We start from the raw sequence: 21,717 nt of genomic DNA, 5'->3' as shown, positions 1-21,717 counted from the left end.
ACTCACTATTCCTTTGCTCACACTTTTCCTTGTTTATCATTTTCCTTCTTTAAGTTTTTCTGTTGGAGGTTGCTTTAGTGAGAGTCTGGAGGTAATTGTGTATTTTGTTAGTCTGAAAGAGTTTTTATTCCCTTCTCGTTCTTGAAAGATAGTTTTACTGGGTATTTTCCCTCAACTCTTCAAAGACAATTTCATTGTTGTCTGGATTCCATTTCTTCTACTTAGAAGTTAACTATCAGCCTAAATCGCAGTGGTATTAGTTCACTTCTTAGGGCTGCTGTAACCAATTATCATGAACTTGATGGCTTCAAACAACAGAAATTTATTTTCTCACAGTTCTGGAGGCTGGAAGTCCAAACTGAAGGTGTTAGCAGGTCCTTGCTCTGTCTGAAGGCTTTACAGGAGGATCCTTTCTTGCCTCCTCCAGGATTCTGATGCTTAGAAATCCTTGGCATGCCTTGGCTTGTAGACGCATCACTCCAATCTTGGCCTCCATTGTCACAGGCATTTTTCCCACGTGTCTGTGTTCAAATTTCCCTCGTCTTAAAAGGACATCAGTTTTGGATTAGGGCCCACCCGAATCCAATATGACCTCATCTTAACTTGATTTTATCTACCAATACCCTATTTCCAAATAAGATCACATTCACAGATACCGGGGGTTAGACCTTCACCATACCTTCTTGGGGACACAATTCAATCCAGTATAGCAGATAGTCTATTTTTTCTTTCTGGCTGCTTTTAATATCTTGTCATTCCTTGTTGCTGTGCAGTTTCACTAATGTGGATTTAAAAAAATTTATGCTACTCATATTTTGCTGTGCTTTCTGATTTCTTCAGCCATGATCTCCTTAAGTATTCCTTCTCTGGAATTCTCATTAGATATATGGTGAGGTCTTCTCACTTCATCTTTTATGTCTTCTAACTTCTCTTTTATTCTCTTTCTAAATTCTGCCACATTTCTTCCCCTCAGGCTGTCAGTTCATTAGTTCAGCCTCTTCTGAGATGCAGTGTGTCCCATCGAAGTATGATTTTAAAATTTCAATTAAAATTTCTAAGACTGGGAGCAGTGGCTAACGCCTGTAATCCTAGCACTTTGGGAGGCTGAGGAGGGTGAATGGCTTGAGGCCAGGAGTTTGAGACCAGCCTGGCCAACATGGTGAAACTCTGCCTGCATTAAAAAAATACAAAAATTAGCTGAGTGTGGTGGTGCATGCCTGTAATCCCAGCTACTCCTTGGGAAGGTGAGGCAGGAGAATCGCTTGAATCTGGGAGGTGGAGATCACGGTGAGCTGAGATCATGCCACTGCACTCCAGCCTGGGTGACAGGGTGAGACTCTGTCTCAAAAATAAATAAATAAAAAATAAATAATAATAGAAAAGGAAAAGAAAAACATTTTGGAGGGAGTAGAGGAGAAAGAAAAAAATAATGAATAGTAAAAGTTCTGGTTTTTTTTCCTTAAATTTACCCAGTCAATTTTTATAGTCTCTTGATTCTTAACTCATACTTTTGATGCTCAATTCCTTTTTAAAAAACACATCATGTATATCTGCATCTGAGAATACTAATGTTTTTAGTTCAAGGTGGTCTGATTTTGTTTTTGCTAACTTTTGCTCATAGTGTCTTTGTTTCCATGTTTTGTGATTGATTTTGAGCTCATGTTTGATGGAAATTTATTTGGAAATTCTTTTTTTTTTTTTTTTTTTGAGATGGAGTCTCGCTCTGTTGCCCACGCTGGAGCACAGTGGTGTGGTCTTGGCTCACTGCAGGCTCCGCCTCCTGGGTTCATGCCATTTTCCTGCCTCAGCCTCCCGAGTAGCTGGGACTAGAGGCACATGCCACCACTTCCGGCTAATTTTTTATATTTTTAGTAGAGACAGAGTTTCATCGTGTTAGCCAGGATGATCTCGATCTCCTGACCTCGTGATCCACCCACCTTGGCCTCCCAAAGTGCTGGGATTACAGGCATGAGCCACCGTGCCCAGCCTGGAAATTCTTTTGAGGCCTGAGTTGAAGGTGAATTCCTCCACAGGGGATTTGCGTTTGCTTCTTTGAGAACTGCTACTCTGGATCTTCTTTGCAGCTAATTCTGCAAAATGTGAATCATCCTAAAACTTCTGTGAGGCTTGAGTGGTTTATGAGTTCTCAGAGGAGTTTTTTCCTCCTTTATCTATAACCAACATTAATACAGGCAGGTTTCCTTGCCAGATGTCTTTGCAAGGCAAGTCCCCTCTCCAGTCCCCCTTTACTAAGGTGGGTCATCTTTTAGGTTCCTGGTTTTATGCAGAAGTATCTCTTCTGAGATTCAGCCTTCTGCCTTACTCAGATCCTACATTTTTTACCTGTTTGCCCTTTGCGGCCAAAGCCCAGGCTCTCTGTCATTACTCATCGACACTGCCCTGGGATAGCTGCTGGCTCTTGCCCTCCCCTCCGCTCTCCAGTTTCGTACCTTCCTTTGGTCTTTAGGCAGTACTACGTTTAGAAAGGGAGCGCGTCTTGGTGGCTCAGGTGCAGGCTGTGCAGCCCACGTGAAAGCCCAGCTCACCCGCTGGCTAGCTATTTGTCCTTGAATGGGTTTCTTCACCTTCCTGAGCTTCTGTTTTCGCATCTGTGAAGTGGAGATAATAGTCTCACTCAACCTCATAGGGTTGTGAAAATGTCATCGCCTAATACATGTAAAGTGCTTAATGCAGGGTCTGGCTCACACAGTAAACAGTATGTGTTAGCTATTGTTAGTTTTGGCTTCTAAGCACTTCCCTTTCTTGCCAGCTCAGCAGTGCATTTTACAAAATAATGTTTTCACCAGCGTCTTCTGCATTTTGTACTGAGAGGAATTTTCATTGTAACTAGTCTCCCACATTATCTTGATTTTGATATTTTTATACCTCAAAACTGATCTGAAAAAGCAGTTTCCCCTACCTCTGGAAACTTTTTTTAGAATACGCATGTCACATTTACTATTCGCATCTCCCAGCTGTATGTTCTCAAGCTGAGGGACCTGTGTCTGCTTGGCTGGTGGGATTTTCAGTGTGCTGCTGTTTTCTTTTGTAGGATCCTGTGCTCTGAGTCAGCCAATACCTTTCACTCTGATTGTCTGAACTTTAACGCCATGACTTATGGTGCTACCCAGGCTCGCCGCCTCTCCACAGCCTCCGCTGTCACCAAACCTCCACACTTCATTCTCACCACTGACTGGATTTGGTACTGGAGTGATGAGTTTGGTTCTTGGCAGGAATATGGAAGACAGGTAAGTGTGATGGAAAGAGGGTGTTTTGTCCTGAGGATCCGTAAGAGAGGAGCCAAGTAAAAGCCCCCATATTGTTGCCAGGGGCATTCTTGAGAGAGCTGAGGATCCCCAGGTCCCAGTGTGACTCACTTGCTTTGGGAGAGTTATGGCAAAACTAGATAAGTTGGAATTTATTTGTATGAGCTTTCCTCTTTGAAGAGCTTCCATCTGTTGGCTCATGAGAACTGAATGACAAATTTGTAGTGAGATCAAGTTTCTTCATTGGTTTTATTAAATGGAATAGAAAGATGCTTCTCTTGTTGAACAGGTAACTTAACCCCAGAGCTGGTGCCTATGTGTGCAAGTGTGTTTGTGTAGCTGTGGTATAGAAGTAAAGGCTTTTCAAACCGGTTGTCTGCCATTTCTGCAACTTTACAGAAGGTAGGCAAATATAAGAAAATTGATTTACACCATGTGTAGATTTGGAATCCAAGCCAAATAACAAAAAATAGCTGCTATCAATTATTCGCAGGTGTCTGTAGATGGGTCAGATTAAAGGGAGTCCCCTGGTCACTTATAGAAGTACAAATTTAGGCTGGGCGTGGTGGCTCATGCCTATAATCCCAGCACTTTGGGAGGCCAATATCACTTGTGGTGATCTGGCCAACCTGGCCAACGTGGCCAGCCTGGCCAACATGGCAAAACCCCGTCTCTACTAAAAATACAAAAATTGGCCAGGTGTGGTGACACATGCCTGTGGTCCCAGCTATTTGGGAAACTGAGATATGAATGAGAATCACTTGAACCTGGGAGGCAGAGGTTGCAGTGAGCAGAGATCGCACCACTGTACTCCAGCCTGGGCGAAAGCGAGATTCCGTCTCAGAAGAAGTACAAGTTTAGGGAAGGCACCACTGATAAAGAACACCCCCTCCAAAATGAAAGTTGATAGGTATTTTGTACTCTTCTGAGTTTTAAGAGGCTATATTAAAGCTTTAATTTCTTATTCTTAACTGCACTCAGAATGCCCTTTTCTTCTGGTCATCCTCTAATGTAAGCTCCATGAGGGCAGGGACTGTTGTCTTTCTTTCGCCCCATTGTATCCTGTGTGTGGAATGATGCATAGCCGGTCCTCAGGAAATAGACATTGGCTGATGGAAGGAGGAGGGTGTTGCTGACAGTATCTCGTTGGTCAGCTGGAGATGGTCACTCTGAGCGATGGCCTTGCTGCCTTGCATTCCTTCCCTTCCCCTCTGCTCACCTCCTCCCCTCTTGCCGGCACCAGCCTCTCCTTGCTTGCTGCTCTGCCCTGCCTGCCTTTCCCACCTGTCTCTCTCCCATCATGGGCGGCCTGGGACTCTCTCTGACCTGCCCTGTGGGCCTCATCCAGATCAGCTCTCTGGGTTTGGTCAGGAGTGTGAGGGGAAGAGGCGGTGGCATGACGAGGACGGGGAGAGGATGACTGCCCAGTCACGCTCCAGGAATCCTGGCTCCTTGAGATGGAGGGATAGATGGCAGGTGCAACACACTTAGCAGATGTGACCATTGCTTTCATTTTGTTTGGCGATCTGTCTGGCTTCTTGGGGGAAACCCCTGGTTGCTGAATGAGATGACACATAGGCAACCCATGCAAAAGTAGGGTTCCCTGGTGGTGTCTCATCACAGCTTTGGGGGTTGGGGCCGTTCTCCTCCAGTCAGCCAACACGGAGCATGCCCCTTTCTCTCCTGTGCTCCTCCTCCTTTGTGGCAGTGCAGAAACTCATGGCGAGCAGTTTGAGAATCTCTGGGGACAAACCGTGTGGATGTTATTGATATGCCACGTGCTAGTGGGGGCGTAGAAACACGTGTAGGCTTGGTGGCTTCAGGCTGGACAGCCTAGGATGATCTGGTTTTTCTCATCCTCCCTTTCCTACACGTTTCTGATGTAACCCCACATTTAGGTTTCTTTTTTAGTTTTCTGCTAATTGCCACTTCAAAACAGTTTTCTCTTGATTCCCAGAAAAGCTAAGTTTTTTCTGTCTGAGCTCAAGAAGTACTCCAACATTTCATGTCAAAATCAGACACCTGCTGGTCCTGCCACAGGACATGTGGGAATCTGTCATTCCTTCCACATCTCACTGGTGCCTCCAGGTGCTAAACCCAGACCTTTCGCAGCTGAACACATAATATGGCTGCCATTGTTGGTTTCTTCTTCCAAACCTCCCACTGAGGGCAAAATAACTTTACTTTTTGCTTTATGCTCATCCACCTGCATCTTCCCTCCCGCTGTGACCACCCATCTGCAGGGATTTTGACTGGAGGCCTGGGGTGGGGGCAGGACGCCTGCATCTGACTGCTGCTTCTCCTCTCTGTTTCCCTGATTCAGAGCTTCATTTTCTCAGGCCCAAAGGGAAGGGATTGTTTTCTTTTCCTTTCCCCTTGTTGTCAGAAAGGGATTTTTATATCACGTCCTCTTCCTCCCTGACTCTAGTTTAGTGGCTTAGTTTTGAAGGAGGACAGAGTTCAGAGAGAGAAACTTAGGCACCACTATGAGACTGTAAACTAGGAGGCTGCTTTGCAAACCATTATACCTTGTAACACCCGCCCCTCGTGGTTCTCGTGGGCCAACTCATTGTCATCCCTCGGGCTTGGGCCTTGACTCAGGTGTCTTTTTCTTCCAAGAAACCTTTGCTGGGTCTCACCCTTCCTTGGTCATTCTTAGTTACCCCTCTCAGCATCTAGAGCACCTGTGAGACCTGTGTGGGACCTTGTGCTTGAGGCTTTGAAACATCTGCGTACTCTTTGTTCCCCTCCTCCATTGCTGGACTCAGTTGCCCAGAGGCATGGGTGAATCTTGTCTCACTCATTATTCTGTTAATAACACCTGAAGCTTGTGACCTAGGAGGACTAGGATGGTAGCAGTAGGGGGAGCAGGAAAATTGACAGGGACAGAGGGAGTTAGTTGGTTATAGGTTCAATAACTTTAATTTTAGTTGTCAATGTAATGTCAAATTTAGTGAGGATAATAGTAACATTTGTTGAGTATGTTTTGTTCTGGGCACTGTGCTAAGTGCTCTGCATGCCTTATTTAAATGGTTTCTCCAGCCCTGTGAGGATGATACAGTCCTGTTGTGTAAAGGGATGAATGTGGCCTGAGTGCTATTACTCATGTTATAAGCTTGAGATTACGGAGGCTCAGGGAGGTTAAAATAACTGGCCAAAGTTATAGAGCCAGCAGGTTTGGGAGCCAGAATTCAAACCCAGTCCATCCCAAGCTATGAGATTTCCTGTAGGTAATTGTGGAAGAATAGGGATTGAAATGGATAATTAAAAAAATAGATGAAAGCTCCTAGGGACCAGAAAAACAAAACCTCTGGGAAGAGGACCGAGCTCTGATTAAAGGATGGTTGGAACATGAATAGACGGCTAAGAGCAGCCTGGCTTGGGGTGTCCAGTCAAGCAGCTCTTGAGAAGTCACTGTTGCTGTTCTGCTGGCATTTGAGTGGCTGTCGCGTCCTCTGTCCTAGGTGACTTGAGTGCCCTCCTCTCCATTGCGCCCATCCCTGTCATCCTGCTCAGCAGGACCCATATTTACTGCCTTGTTTTTGCTAGGGCAGCTTCAGGAGAGAGTCATGTTGCCTCTGTTCTGTGCCTCCCTCTCCTGCCATACCATGCTCCCTGGCCTCCCTCTTCCCCACCACAGGACTGTCCGCTGTGAGCATCTCTGAAATGTGGCTTGGGTGCCACCAGCGTCTTTCCTCATCACACAGTTTCTTGCCTTCATAAAGTGTCTGGCTTTCCATCGCAGGGCACAGCGCACCCTGTGACCACTGTCAGCAGTAGCGACGTGGAGAAGGCCTACCTGGCCTACTGCACACCGGGGTCTGACGGCCAGGCAGCCACCTTGAAGTTCCAGGCCGGAAAGCACAACTACGAGTTAGATTTCAAAGGTATCCTGTGCCCCTGCCCTCACCCAGCAGAGCCTACCTGTGTTGGCTCTGTCCCTACACCTTAACCCTGGAGGAGCCATGTGCACATACTGGGGGCCTGGGTAGGTACAGGAAAGAAAAGCAAGGTATGCCTGTGTAGAAGGGGAGACAGACCTGGAGACAGATGACACTGGCCCTGTGCAGTGGAGGAAGAGCTGCATCGAGAGTGTGAGGAGAATGGACCCCAGGAGGGGCAGGAGCCCCAAGTGTGGAGGACAAGCAGGGTCAGCATGCATACAGGGTGGTTGTCCTGCTGTGCTCAAGGACTAGCTTGAGTCCCTGACAGGTGTCCGAGGAGCTCCGTCGTGCAGTGTCTGCCTTTTCACTCCCTGCTGCAGCAGTGCTGCTGTCATCTTTTTTTTTGAGACAAGAGTCTCGCTCTGTCACCCAGGCTGGAGTGCAATGGCGTAATCTTGGCTTACTGCAACCTCTGCCTCCTGGGTTCAAGTGATTCTTGTGCTTCAGCCTCCCGAGTACTTACAGGCATGAGCCACCACACCTGGCTAATTTTTTTGTATTTTTAGTAGAGACAGGGTTTCATCATGTTGGCCAGGCTGGTCTTGAATTCCTGTCCTCAAGTGATCTACACCCCTCAGCTTCCCAATGTGCTGGGATTTCAGGCGTGAGCCACCGCGCCCAGCCTGTTGCCATCTTTTCTGTAGGCAGCTTTGGAATTGATGGGTTTAATGGATGATAGGACACAGAGTAATTAAAAGTCCCTGGGAAGCAGATTTTCATGCACTCATGGTGTCCTGAGGCTGGGGCGGAAATGTTTCTTCCTGGTTGCCTTACAGACAGAAATAGGCCACCCTTTGGCCAGTTCCTCCAAGCAGCTGATTTGTGAGAATTTTTTTTCAGTTTTAATTTTGCTGTAGTTTCTCTTAAGCCATTTCCACATGAGTGTATCGGTCCTGCTTTATTCAGTTCTGTTTTGCCTTATTTCACATTTTAAGCTCCGAGTCCTTCTGAATGCTGAGCATTTTGTAAGGGAGTAAGTGGGCCTTCCTTTAAACACGGGCTATGGTTTTCTGTATTTTTGTAGACCTTTATTCTATGTGGAGTATAGCAAAGTGTCTGGTGAATTATCCTGAAACCGCTTTGGCTGTCTGTTTCTGGCCTTGGTTTTGCTTCTGGTTTTGTGGCACTTGTGGTTTTGCTTAGGGTAAATCACTGCCCTCTTAACATGCCCTTACAGAGAAGTTCTCCTCTAGAGTGCGAACTGCCTCTGCTCTGCTGGATCGTGCCAGCCGCATGTGGTCTGGTTTGCTTTCCATAGCCTGACACACACCAGTGCATGAAAGGGGACAGTGAGAACATAGAAGTTAATCAAATCAGGACTGCCCTAGAGATCAGGACTGTGTGGAAAGCACACATCTAACTGCTGCTGACAGCAGTCTGGAATATTTCTTTTAAATATCTGGAAAATATCAAAACAGATATATCAGAAATGTCAGATACCACCTTTATCATTCCCAACCTAGGCCACACCCTGGGGACATAACAGAACCTCATGATAGGGATGGGAGAGAGCACACACGTGCAGTTGATAGTTCCTGCAGACTGACCGAAGCCCTTTGAGTGGGGACAATTCGTCTTCTTCCTCTTCTTCTTTCTCCTCCCCCTCCTCCCCCTTCTCCCCCTCCTTCCCCTTCTCTCCCTTCTCCCCCTCCTCCCCCTTCTTCCCCTCCCCCTCCTCCTTTCCCCTCTTCTCCTCCCCGCTCTTCTTCTAACAGTATCCACAAAAGAAGCTTGAGATGAATTGGCTTCTTCCCCCACAACTTCACTACTGAGTATAAAGCAAGTCTCAAAGCAGACTGCCACACACATTAGGAAGCAAGTGCACTTAAAACACACACAAAATAGCCCAAGTGAGTTGTTCTGAAGGTTTAGGGATGATTCAGTTCTGCACTTTTAGGGACTCTTGTCGTAAATGATTCACTCAAGGCAAATGGCAGTATTCCAGAGGCAGAATTCTAGGTGGTGTCAGATGGGGCAGAATCCCCCAAAGACAGGCTGTAGCCTAGGGTATCCTCTGGAAGGGCAAGTTAGGGAAAAGGCCTCGCTTTACTCTGTCCATAGAAGGGTAGGGAATGTGTCTGACACATTTAGCCAGTCCACATATCTTGGCTCACTTTTAATTTCACCAGTGAAAGCCATTTAAGATTCATCGCAGAGGGCCAGTAGACCAGTAACACCCATTTAAATATGCCAGTGAGAATGGTCTTGATGGGCGGCTGAGTGGTAGGTAACAGAAGGGGTCATGGTTGCTGCATCTGGATCATGGGCTCTGAATGAGAATGTGGGTGGCCCTCCAGGAATGGTGACCATCTCGGCTGCAACCTAAGAGACACACACTTGGATAACCATACAGTTTATGCTCAAGTGCAGTAAGGCTAATTTTGGACATCTATAATTTTTAATATTAAAATGTTTTGTAAGTGAAAATAAAATTAGCTGCGCATGGTGTCACACACCTGTAGTACCAGCTACTTGGGAGGCTGAGGTGGGAGGATTACTTGAGCCGGTGAGTTCAAGGTCTACTTGGGCAACAAAGCACAAGACCCCATCTCTTAAAAAAATAAAATAAATAAAAAAGAAAGGAAGTAAGACTTGAGAGGGTTTTCTTGGCAGGCAGAGACATGACAAACCCTTCTAGGTATTTATTTTTCCACTTGAGGGGCCAGTTCCCCCAACCCCAAATCCTCAGGATGAATATGGGATTCTTGAGGGTGGGGAAGCAAGAAATGTGTTGATTAAAGATATTATTGGTTTAGAAAGGTTGATGAATACTGCCATAGTTTTAACTAAAACAAAGTCATAAAACTTAGTTAACTCTCAGTCCCACTAACTCAAGATGTGGTAGTTTGGTCTCAGGCTGGGCTGAGGCTTTTTTTTAATATCCAAGCTGGGAAAAATTGCCAAGCAAAATAATGGTTTAAACAAGATTGGAAGGAACAATTTAAAAGCACTCATGTATAATTGATATGTCAATTACTAATCATTCCTCTATTCATTAAACCCAGTCTCCTAAGGATACCTATTTTCTTTATGAATATTTGAAATGTGTAAAATTGCCTTATTTTTAACAGACTGATTCTGGGCTTTACACATTTGGGTAAGCTTTCAAATCTGTCTAATTTGTGTTTATAAAACATTGCCATCCTGTGTGTATGTATATGTATATATCTATTTTTTCACTGGTTATGTTTTTTTTCAGCATTCATTCAGAAAAACCTGGTCTATGGCACAACTAAAAAGGTTTGCCGCAGACCCAAATATGTGTCTCCCCAGGATGTGACGACCTTGCAAACCTGGTAGGTTGCAGTGGAGGGGGCTTGGTACTTAGGATGTAATCAGCTGGGGTGTGCTCTGCAGCGGCGACAGAAAACCTGCCTCAGACAGCACGCGGGCACTCATTGGCTTGTACAGCGAGGTGCTCTCGCACTCTTATTGTTTGTCTTCTACTAGTTGGACCAGAGTGGGAATTACCCTGTGGGGTGAAGCTTTGTGATGCATAATTAGAAGGCTGCCTGTTGTGATCCGCGATGATTCCCTGGAAAAGACGGACTCTGAAGGCGAGTCTAGACTTGAAGCCAACCCATCCGTTGGTCTCTTCCATGGAATCATTGAGTCATAGACTTCAATTTTTATAATGTTGAAATAATGAAATAATGATGGAATTACACCAATAAAAACCTATGTATTTCAGTATTTGAATATCACAGAATACCAAAACTTTAAAGATAGATATTGCAGTCACTAATGGGTGAGCTTCATCAGGGTGAGTTTCTTTCAGTCCCAAGATGGCTGCCAGGAGCCACCAGGTTAGCCTGTGGCCTTTGAGCCCCTAGAAGGGAGGAGAGAAACCTGTTATACCAGATGAGGGGAAATTCTTGTGCTTTGCACTGATCAGACCCCATCTCAACCACTGGTGTTATTTTAGGCTTGGGGAGGTGGGATGGGAATGGAACTGAGAGGAAGGGGTCAGTGTTCTCCAAACCACACAGCCACATATTGGAGGAAGGTGGCTTGCATGGTGGAGAGGGACCACAGTGCCCATACAGTTTGGGCTTGCCACAGCCAGTGCTGGGATTTTAGGCAGTGTTGCTGGTAGCTGGCCGCACCTGCTGTTGGCCTGAGAGGTCTGGCTCGTGTCTATTTCATGGAGAACTGACAATGTCTCTTTTGGTTCTTTTGTTTTGTGAAGCATGCAAAGGTAATTTTTGAAAGAGTTTGGTACAAGATAGAGGAGAAAGGTATTATCAGTCCATGAAACTGCCTTGTGAGTCAGACCTAACAAAGTAATTTCCTGGGAATGTGCCTTACTTTTTCCTTTTTAAATTAAAATTTATTTTTGTGTTGGGTGCAGTGACTCACACCTGTAATCCCAACACTTCGAGAGGCTGAGGCGGGTAGATTGCTTGAGCCCATGAGTTTGAGACCAGCCTGTGCTCCTGTAGTCCCAGCTACTCAGGAGGCTGAGATGGGAGGGATGTCTGAGCCCGGGGAGGTCGAGGCTGTAGTGTGCCGAGATCCCACCACTGCACTCCAGCCTGGGTGACAGAGTGAGACCCTGTCTCAAAAATAATTATTATTATTGTTTTTGACTGTGTAAAAAACCTTTACGTGATTAAAAGTCAAACCTATATAAAATGATATTCTCTGTAGTCTGTAACGTTCTCCCTGTTATCTTTGCCCTGTTCCCACTGTGGGTTTCTGGTTTTTCTTTTTCATGTTTCTCTTTGCAAAAATAAGCATTTGCATACACACATATGGAAGTATTTTCTTCTCCTCTTGCATGAAAGGGAACATGCTATCTATACTGTTTTATACCCTTTTTTTTTAACTTAAAAATAGATCCTGATAATCACTTTGTTTCAGTTCATTAACTTCCTCAATCTGTTTCTTCTTTCCTGTTCTCCTTAATATGTATGTACCATAGTTTACTTAATATGTCCCCTTTTCATGGATGTTTGTGTTGTTTTCAGTCTTTTGCTATTACAAAGTATAATGCTGTGATGAACCATTTGATGTATGTACTGTTTCGAATTTTGGAGGTATGGCCTGGTACAGTGGTGCACACCTATAATCCCAGCACTTTGGGAGGCCAAGATGGAAGGATCGCTTGAGCCCAGGAGTTTGAGATCAACCTGGGCAACATAGTGAGACCCTGTCTCTATATATTTTTTTTAATTGAAAAAACCCACAAATTTTGGAGGTATCCTGTTAGATCAGAGTCCTAGAAAGTAAGCCAAGTTCCTTTCCATGGGCTTGAATCATTCCACTAGGATGCATGAGATGCCTCAGAGTGAGTTGTCAGGCTCTTGAGCTTCTGCAGTTCTCAGGGGTAAAAGATGGGTCAGTGGACTTGAGTTTGCTTTCTCTTAGGAGTGAGGTTGAATATTATTTCTAACATGTAAGTGCCATTTTTGCTTCTTTTTCTGTGGACTGTTGGTCTTTTATTCATTTTTCGATCAACTTTCTGATATTTTGCTTAAATATCAAGAGCCTTTTATCTGTTAGGGAGATTTGCCCTTGTTTTGTTATGTAAATGGCAAATATTTTCTCTTAGTTTGTTGTTTGCCTTTTGACTTTGCCTATGAAGTATTTTACCATAAAGATATATTTCTTACCATTTTAGTTAAATGTATCAGTCTCTTACTGATTCTGGACTTAGAGTTTTGGTTGATTATGACCCTCCTATTTCTGGAAGTCATTTTTTATTCTTTTCCTATACAAAGCCCACCTTAGACAAGGTTTGGAAAAGTCTTTCTGCTTTCTGAGAGTAGATCTCTCTTGTTGTCATTCTGATTTAGTTTTCAGGGGTCCACAAGAAGATGCCAAATGTCCAAACTAAAAATGATTCAGACTAAGATCTGAGTGATTTGGGGTCTCCTGTAAGCGGAGTGTCACACACTGTTCACACAGATGAAGAGTTCAGTTCTTCTCTCTGACCCATGTGCCAGCAGCTGGTTGTCATTAACTGCAGCAGCAAGTCTGCTTGGGCCTGCATGGCCAACTGGGAATCTGAGGGTAGATCACTTTCAGAAACAACTTTTCTATTTACACAATTAATGGAGTCATAAAACGTAATGCCCATATTCAGAAGTTATAATACAGGAATGTCATGTAAAATTTATTTATTTATTTATTTATTTATTTACTTATGAGACAGGTTCTCACTCTGTCACCCAGGATGGAATGCAGTGGTGTGATCATGGCTCACTGCACCTTCCACCTCCCGGGCTCAAGCAGCCCTCCCACCTCAGCCTCCCAAGTAGCTGGGACCACAGGAATGCCCTACCATGCCCAGCTAATTTTTTTTATTTTTTGTAGAGACAGGGTCTCACCATGTTGCCTGTCCTCCATGAAAATGTTTCATTCGTGTCATTGGGTCTTATTTTTTCTTTTCTTACCTTTTTTTGTGTATATATGTATTTTAAAGGCTATGGTAGAAACTACATGTTCTTCACTTACATACAAGTAAATCATTGTCTTTGTCTCCTGTCTTTTCTTCCATTTGCCTTCCTCTCAACTTTTTTTAAACCTCAAGAGGCATTGTTATTTTGTACTCTGAAATTCAGTTTCATTAAATGTAATCACATTTTTACCACTTTGTCCTTTCAGATTACCTTAGATCAGGGATGTTCAATCTTTTGGCTTCCCCGGGCCACATTAGAAGAAAAAGAATTGGGCCACACATAAAATACACTAACGATAGTTGAGCTAAAAAAAAAAAAAAATCACAAAAAAATCTCATAATGTTTTAAGAAAGTTTACAGATTTGTGTTGGGCCGCATTCAAGGCTGTCCTGAGTCACATGCAGCCTGCGGGCTGCAAATGGACAAGCCTGCCTTTGATGAAGATTTGTTGAAAACTCTGTTTTTGGTTTGTCTGAATATGTATGTATATATTTATTTATTTTGAGATGGAGTTATACTCTGTCGCCCAGGCCAGAGTGCAGTGGCATGATCTTGGCTCACTGCAACCTCCGCGTCTTGAGTTCAAGTGATTCTCCTGTCTCAACCTCCTGAGTAGCTTGGACTACTGGCGTGCGCCACCATGTCTGGCTAATTTTTATATTTTTAGTGGAGATGGGGTTTCATTATGTTGGTCAGGCTGGTCTTGAACTCCTGATCTCAAGTGATCTGCCCACCTTGGCCTCCCAAAGTGCTGGGATTACAAGTGTGGGCCACCGCACCCAGCCAGTACGTATTTATTTTGCTCTCATTCTTTATTTATTTATTTATTTATTTATTTTTAGAGACGGAGTCTCGCTCTGTCGCCCAGGCCGGAATGCGGTGGTGCGATCTCCACTCACTGCAAGCTCCGTCTCCCGGGTTCACGCCATTCTCCTGCCTCAGCCTCCCGTGTGGCTGGGACTACAGGCGCCTGCCACCGTGCCCGGCTGATTTTTGTATTTTTAGTAGAGACGGCGTTTCACCGTGTTAGTCAGGATGGTCTCGATCTCCTGACCTCGTGATCCGCCCGTCTCGGCCTCCCAAAGTGCTGGGATTACAGGCGCGAGCCACCGCGCCTGGCCTTTGCTCTCATTCTTGAAGGAAATTTTCACTGGGTATAGAATTTCGGGTTGTAGGGATTTTCTCTTGGATCATTGGTGATGACCACTCTGCTGTATTCTGGCTTCCATTGTTGCTTTTGAGAAATTGCCTGTTGGTCTAACAGGTGCTTCTTTGGCAGTAATCACTCTTTTTTCCTTTGGCTACCTTTAAGAACTTCTGTTTGTCTTGGAGTTATGCATCCTCACTAAAGTGTGTCTAGGTATGTGCTTTTTATTTATCATGGCTGAGATTCTTCGCGCTTCTTAAGCTGCAGATTGGTGTGTCTCGTCAGTTCTCTTTGAAAATCGCCTCCACTGTCTTCTCTCTCCTCTCCTAGAGCTTCACTTAGGTTCTGATTATATTCCAGTTCTCACTGTTCTCCATGTCTCAACTTCCTTCCTGCATTTTCCTTTTCCTTGTTGCTATGGGTCACATTCTGGACAATTGCATTTCACATATCTTTCAGCTTACTGATTCTCCCTCCAGCTGGTCTAATCTGCTGTTAAGCCTGTCCACTGCACTTTTATTATTAAGGATTGTACTTATAATTTCTGTAAGTTCTATTTGGTTCTTTTTTAGATCTTCCAGGTCTTTTTATAGTTTCCTGTTCCTTACATATGTTTTTAAAGTTTGTCTTTTTTTTTCTTTAAACATAGGAGGAATAATTGTTTTGTAATCTGTCTGATAATTTCAGCATCATAAGTCTTTGTGGGTCTGTTTTTGGCTGATTCTTGCTGCTGGTAGGACCTTGCTTAGTTATTTTTGAACTGTGCCATTTTCCAAGGAAAGTTATTTGTGGGAGTGCTTTGAGGCTCAGGATGAAGGTATATGTTTCATGCCAGCAGAAACAGAAGGTAGATCTATTTAGAAAGAACAGTGTATTCTGAAATTTAATAGGAATGATTTGTAATTATAGTTTCACAGTCCTTGTTCCTGAACCCTTGAGCCATATGTCTTTTGAACCGCTTTTATTTATTTATTTTTAGAAAGATAATGTGATGCTTGTATCATGTGACACTTTATATTTTAGCACATTAGTATTTCTGCAGTAAAGAATATGCATAGTCAGTTTAAGAAGGATAGATACAGACCACAATGGCCTCTTACTAACTTCAGTCAAATTTCTATTGCCACATGAGTTTTGATGTCACTTAGGTTTTTAAAAAAATGTTTTATTTCATTTTTTCTCCTGCTTTTCCTGAGCTGTATTAAAAAAGTTTTAAAATGTCAATTATACCTCATTGAGGCCTTAAAAAAATGTCTTTAGAGCTCTTAGAATTTCAGAATTGTAGATAAAGGTTTATGGCCCTGTGTGTACTGTTTTAACCACGTACTCCATCCCTTTTGTCCCTTGTGTGTGGTAGTTGGGACACAGGCGAGAAATAGATCTCTCAGGACTGTTTGGCTACATAGGCAAAGATAAAAGTGCTCTCATGTTGTGAGTATTAGGTTAACATTCTTCCTTGCCTTCTACCTGCTCTTAAAATATGATACGCTGAGACTCAAGACTGGTGATATTGGCTAGCAGAGACCACCTATGGTAGATTTGCTTTGTGTAAGAATAAAATGTCTACGTGTTTTTGTTTACATTTTTGTAGCAATACCAAGTTTCCAGGCCCGAAGAGCATCCCAGACTATTGGGACTCCTCTGCCCTGCCAGACCCAGGCTTTCAGGTAGGGGACACGTGTGCCTGGGGTTGAACAGGAACGTGTTCTGTAGAGGTGGGTATGTGTGAACAGACTGTGCTATTCCTCAACACTGAAGAAGCTGTAAGGCTGGGGCTAATTGGGGCAGGAGGGCAGTGACAGATGTGGGCTTTTTGTTTTTGTTTTTTTTTTTGCAGAGGGTTTTGTTTTTTCACTGCCCAGGAGATGGTTGTGGCTCTGAGGGAAGGGATTGCCTTATGGAGGGAGGAGGATGAGCTGTGAAATTTGCTAGAAAGGGCAGAGATAAGGAGCTTTTGGGCTGGGCTTAACTAATAAATACCAGTTTTACTAAGCGAGAGAAGGAAAAGAAGCCTGGGGAGGACCTGAGTCTGATGGACATTTGGAGGGGGGTTACTGTCAGGAGGGAAGACATTCACGACTAGCAGACAGGAGAATGGACAGTGAGTTCGGCAGCTTGTTGAGGGGCTCTGACCAGTGGGAGCTGTGCTGAGTGCAGGAGAGTACGCAGACTCACATCTGCTGGTGCCCGTCTGCGTGAGGCACCTGGGCTGACGTCTGCCGGCTGGCTGGCTGTCAACTCAGCTTTACAACATGATGGTCCCTGTCCTGGGAGGACTTACTGAGCTTGTACAAGGCACATACAGATGCTAACAGTGCAGGCAAGAAGTGCTGAGAACCTGAAGGGGTTCAACACTTTTGTCTAGACAACAACTCTGTGGTCCCTGGACCATGTAGTCCAACCTGTGTCTTTGGCCTGTGTGGGACAAAAAATAGAAGAGCAGGGACATCCAGGGGATACCCAGGATGGTGGCGTAAGCATTACATGTCTGTCCTTTAGATTGGTTTCACAGTGATGAGGAGCAAAGTGACTACAATTTGCAAACATAGTAAATCCTCAACGTCATCAGTAGGTTCGTGGAAACTGACTCAAAGTGAAACAACATACTGTCTGATGAAACCAATTTCCCATATGCTAACTGACGTAAGAGTTAAGTTCCTATGGCATGCAGTTTGTTGTTTTACTTGAAATTGCAGTTTCCAAGAACCTATCAACGAAGTTTCGTGAGGACTGATTGTCTCCTGTGCCTGGAGAGACCATGTCATCACGGGAGGTGGGAGTGTGGTTGCTGCTGTCTGGGCATTTGTGCTTCTGCAGTTCTAATGTTTACAAGAAGCCTTGGGAAGGGACTGATTTAAATTCTGCACGTTGACGATAATGCATTAAAAACATTTACCCCTTGCAGAAGATCACCCTTAGTTCTTCCTCGGAAGAGTATCAGAAGGTCTGGAACCTCTTTAACCGCACGCTGCCTTTCTACTTTGTTCAGAAGATTGAGCGAGTACAGAACCTGGCCCTCTGGGAAGTCTACCAGTGGTGAGTTGGGGCTCGCTGTTGGTGGGCTGGTGGCTTTGTCCCTTCACACTGCTGGCTGATTGCCACATGTGGTCCGGGTTTCCAGGAAAAGCACAGCGACAGGGCTGCCGTGTGCTGGGAGCTGTGTGTCTGCTGTCCGACATCCGCTCCCCCAGGGCAGTGTGGTAGCATATCCCATTGTAGAGGTGAGGGCACCGAGGCTTCCCGGAGCGTACCACCTGATCCTGTTCATGAGCACTGGCAAAGCCAGCACTCTCACTTCTCCATTCTGCCTTCCCGGAGACCAGTGGGATGGGTCAATACAGCCCACCACACCCTTAGCCCCAGGAACACAAGGCTGTGGCTGGAGAGCAGGGGTCTTAGGTTCATGCATGAGGACTGGCTTGTCCTTGGACACCCACTCACTTGTCTATGTGGGGAGGAATCCAACAACAGGTCACCATGGCAGGCTGGGTCTTGCTGACCTGTCCCCACATGGGGTTGGGGCAGTGTCATCTGTACTCTGTGCACAATGATGAAGTCTGGGAACAGAGAGGAGAAGGATGGGCACCCACTGACCGGGGCCTCAAAACTCTCCTACAGCATCTCAGGGCTCAGCTCCATCCAGGAGCAAGGTAGGGGTGCGGTTGGGGAAAATGGTACCCATTTTCCAAGGGCTGCTCTGCTTTTGGAGTCCAGGGAGCCGCTGCAGTCTGGAGCTGCGGAGGGAGGGTTTTCACCCAGCTCCCATGATCCCCCTTCTTTCCCACACCCTGGCTTGTGGCTGGAGCCTCACAGGCCTAGTCTGGGTAGCCTGTGACCTGCATCTCCTGGTCTCAGGACACTTTTGGAATTTTGGGAAAATGTGTTGTTTTGTATCAGGCCGGCTGTATTTGGTGGCCGGCACACTCTTCCCCCAGCACACGTTCTTCTGTGATTCTAGGCAAAAAGGACAGATGCAGAAGCAGAATGGAGGGAAGGCCGTGGACGAGCGGCAGCTGTTCCATGGCACCAGCGCCATTTTCGTGGATGCCATTTGCCAGCAGAACTTTGACTGGCGGGTCTGTGGTGTTCACGGCACTTCCTATGGCAAGGGTAAGTCATGACTGGTCTCCACCAGCAGAACTCGTGTTGCTTCGCCCCTGCATAGGAACAGACTGCGAGAGGGCATGAGGGGACCAGCCTGAGCCAATGAGCAGGTTCAAACTCTGTGTGTGGTGGTACCTGGGCATGGCTACCAGCCACCTCCTTGCTCTTGCTTCTCTGGGCATGACCAGGAGCTTGACCCCAGACGTGGGCAGGGTGGCCTGCTAGGCTGGTGTGTTGCTTCCCTGTGGAGCAGAGGCCCTGGAAGATGGTGGCAGAGATGGGAGAGGAGAGGGGATACCTTCCCAGCCCTGATCAAGTCCCTGACTGTGCCTTTACTATTGATTTCCTTAGAATAGAAACCAGAAACCCTCAGAGATACTCACGTAAACATGTATTCTAGCTATCCTGTGAGTTATCTGAGTGTTTTCTTGTCTTAGTTATTTTTAAACTTGCCAAAGAAAGTTTTAAAATGTTATTTCTTTGGAAATAATTCCAAATTCAAGAAAATTGGAATAATAATAGTAAAGAAAAACTCTTTGGGTCCATTTTACCTGGATTCATTGGTTTTAACATGTTGCCACTCCTCTCTTTCTCTCTCTCTCTCTCTCTTTCTGAACCATTTTCAGGTAGGTGGCATATATTGTCTCCTTTCACCCTTTAACACATCCCAAGAACAGGACATTATCTTCTGTAACCACAGTATGCTTACCAAGTCGAGAACATTTTCTGCCCAGCAGTCCATGTTCCAGGTCCATCAGTCAGTTCCTGTCTGAGGTAGCAATGGCGTGGGGTCAAGATGGACAGCAGCCAGTGGTAGACTTGTGAATTCAAATGTATAGGTGACAGCTTCCAACTCAGGTTTCCATTTGACAAGGCTCATAATTCTATTCATTGGGCTGCCGGGGTCTTCAGACTGCTTCCATATATGGGATCTCATTCATTTTCCATGACAACCCTGTGAGGTTGGGCTGAACAGCCCCATTTTATGCCTGAGGAATCTGAGGTTTTGGGGATTAAGTAGTGACGTGTCCAGAGGCCTTTAGGTTTTGTGGGGCAGATCTGGAACTTGAAAGGAGTTTGCGCTCTCAGTTTAGTAACTCCTCAGATGCTGCCACTCAGAAGGGTGTTGGTGTTGCTGATGCGTATGACTTCATGAGGGAGAGTGGAGACATGGCACAGAGGGAGGGAGGGAGGGAGATGCAGGGCGGAAGAGTAGAGGCCCCTGGTTTTGCACATCACCAGGACGCTGTCCGGAGTGGGCTGACCCTTCCTGGCTGCGGGCCCCTCCATCAGGCACCCAGCTGAGCCCTTGTGTGTCATTTCAGGGAGCTACTTTGCCCGAGATGCTGCGTATTCCCACCACTACAGCAAATCCGACACGCAGACCCACACAATGTTCCTGGCCCGGGTGCTGGTGGGCGAGTTCGTCAGGGGCAATGCCTCCTTTGTCCGTCCCCCGGCCAAGGAGGGCCGGAGCAACACCTTCTATGATAGCTGCGTGAACAGCGTGTCTGACCCATCCATCTTTGTGATCTTTGAGAAACACCAGGTCTACCCGGAGTATCTCATCCAGTACACCACCTCCTCCAAGCCCTCGGTCACGCCCTCCATCCTGCTGGCCTTGGGCTCCCTATTCAGCAGCCGACAGTGAGTGCACCGGAGTGTTCCAGGCCTTTTGCCTGCTCTGCCTTGAAATGGCTATTTGGGCCTTTCCTTTTCTTTTTAAACAGAAAACTTTTAATGAACTATTCATTTAATGTTGACCTCTCAATGAAGTTATATTATTAATCTATTGCTAATAATGATTTTTACTTTTAAGTCACTTTTGGGCTCACTAGTGGACTAACCAGAAGTGATTGTAGTTGAGTCCAGTTTTTGCTTTTTAATAATGTGTTGAAGTTTTAGTTTTTACTCTTTGTTGACTTTGCTGCTTATTGGCACCAGGGACAGAGTTTCTAGATACAATTTTATGGATTGGTTTTAATTTTTATGAGTTTGTCTCTGCAGTGATTCGGTTTTTCAGAGTCTCATGGCATCATAGTTTTACCAGAATGACACAGTAGCCACTGGTGGAGGACAGCCCAGGGGTGGCATAGTCACTTCCGCCTGTTGCTCTGACACCAACCCAGGCAGCTCTGCTGTGGCTTCTCCTGGGCTCTGGCATTAGTTGGTCTGTGTTACATTGTCAGAACAGGTGGCTGCTGTGTGGTGCCATCGAGTCCCTGCTGGTTCCCCTTGTCCTGGTAGGGTCACCCATTGCCCAAGGAAGCACATCCACTTGGCGGGTGACCTGGAGGAGTAGCTTCCCCGAGGACCCCCAGGCTTGGCCTGTGAGTGCCCAAATCCACATTTCCTAAGCACACTGGACACCCTCCAAATGCGAGTTTTAATAAACATCCCCGTGAGATTGAATACCTGTGCCACACATGTCACAAAAGAGTATGGAAATAAAAGAAAATTTATCCAAAGTGGATGAAGACTGAAGCTCATTTGTCTGCGTCTATTGATTGAGCACCTGCTGGGTGCCAGGCGTTTTTCTGAGAGTCAGGGATTGCCTTTGTTCATTTGGGCTGCTGTAACAAAACACCATCGACTGAGCGGCTCATAAACAGCAGACGTTTATTTCCCAGGTTTGGAGTCTGGAAAGTCCAACCTCCTGTTTCCTCATAGATTCAGTCTTCTCACTGTAACCCCACTCGGTGTAAGGGCCTCTTTTATAAGGCACTGAATCTCATTCATGAGGGCTCCGCCCTGGTGGTCTCATCACCTCTACTTTAAATACCATCACCTCAGGGGTGAGGATTTCAACATTGGAATTTTGGGGGTCATAACATTCAGACCGTACCGGGGCT

At 45.5% G+C, this 21,717-nt stretch overlaps 1 protein-coding gene across 1 annotated transcript in view; it reads left to right on the top strand.

Moving 5' to 3' along the window:
• PARP12 (poly(ADP-ribose) polymerase family member 12) overlaps window positions 1–21,336 on the top strand; it is a 39,644-nt gene extending 18,308 nt beyond the window's left edge. The window contains exons 6-12 of the mRNA XM_007983137.3: window positions 3,053–3,248; window positions 7,012–7,153; window positions 10,410–10,506; window positions 16,353–16,428; window positions 17,667–17,797; window positions 18,720–18,871; window positions 20,191–21,336. Of these exons, the coding sequence (XP_007981328.2) occupies window positions 3,053–3,248; window positions 7,012–7,153; window positions 10,410–10,506; window positions 16,353–16,428; window positions 17,667–17,797; window positions 18,720–18,871; window positions 20,191–20,516 (1,120 nt within the window). The 3' untranslated portion in view covers window positions 20,517–21,336. The remainder of the gene's footprint in view (window positions 1–3,052; window positions 3,249–7,011; window positions 7,154–10,409; window positions 10,507–16,352; window positions 16,429–17,666; window positions 17,798–18,719; window positions 18,872–20,190) is intronic.
• Window positions 21,337–21,717: the final 381 nt, after the last annotated feature.

Source organism: Chlorocebus sabaeus, chromosome 21 (genome assembly GCF_047675955.1).
Source record: "Chlorocebus sabaeus isolate Y175 chromosome 21, mChlSab1.0.hap1, whole genome shotgun sequence".
NCBI lineage: Eukaryota > Metazoa > Chordata > Mammalia > Primates > Cercopithecidae > Chlorocebus > Chlorocebus sabaeus.
The sequence above is the reverse complement of the archived record's forward strand: the minus strand, read 5'-3'. Positions and strand labels throughout refer to the sequence as shown.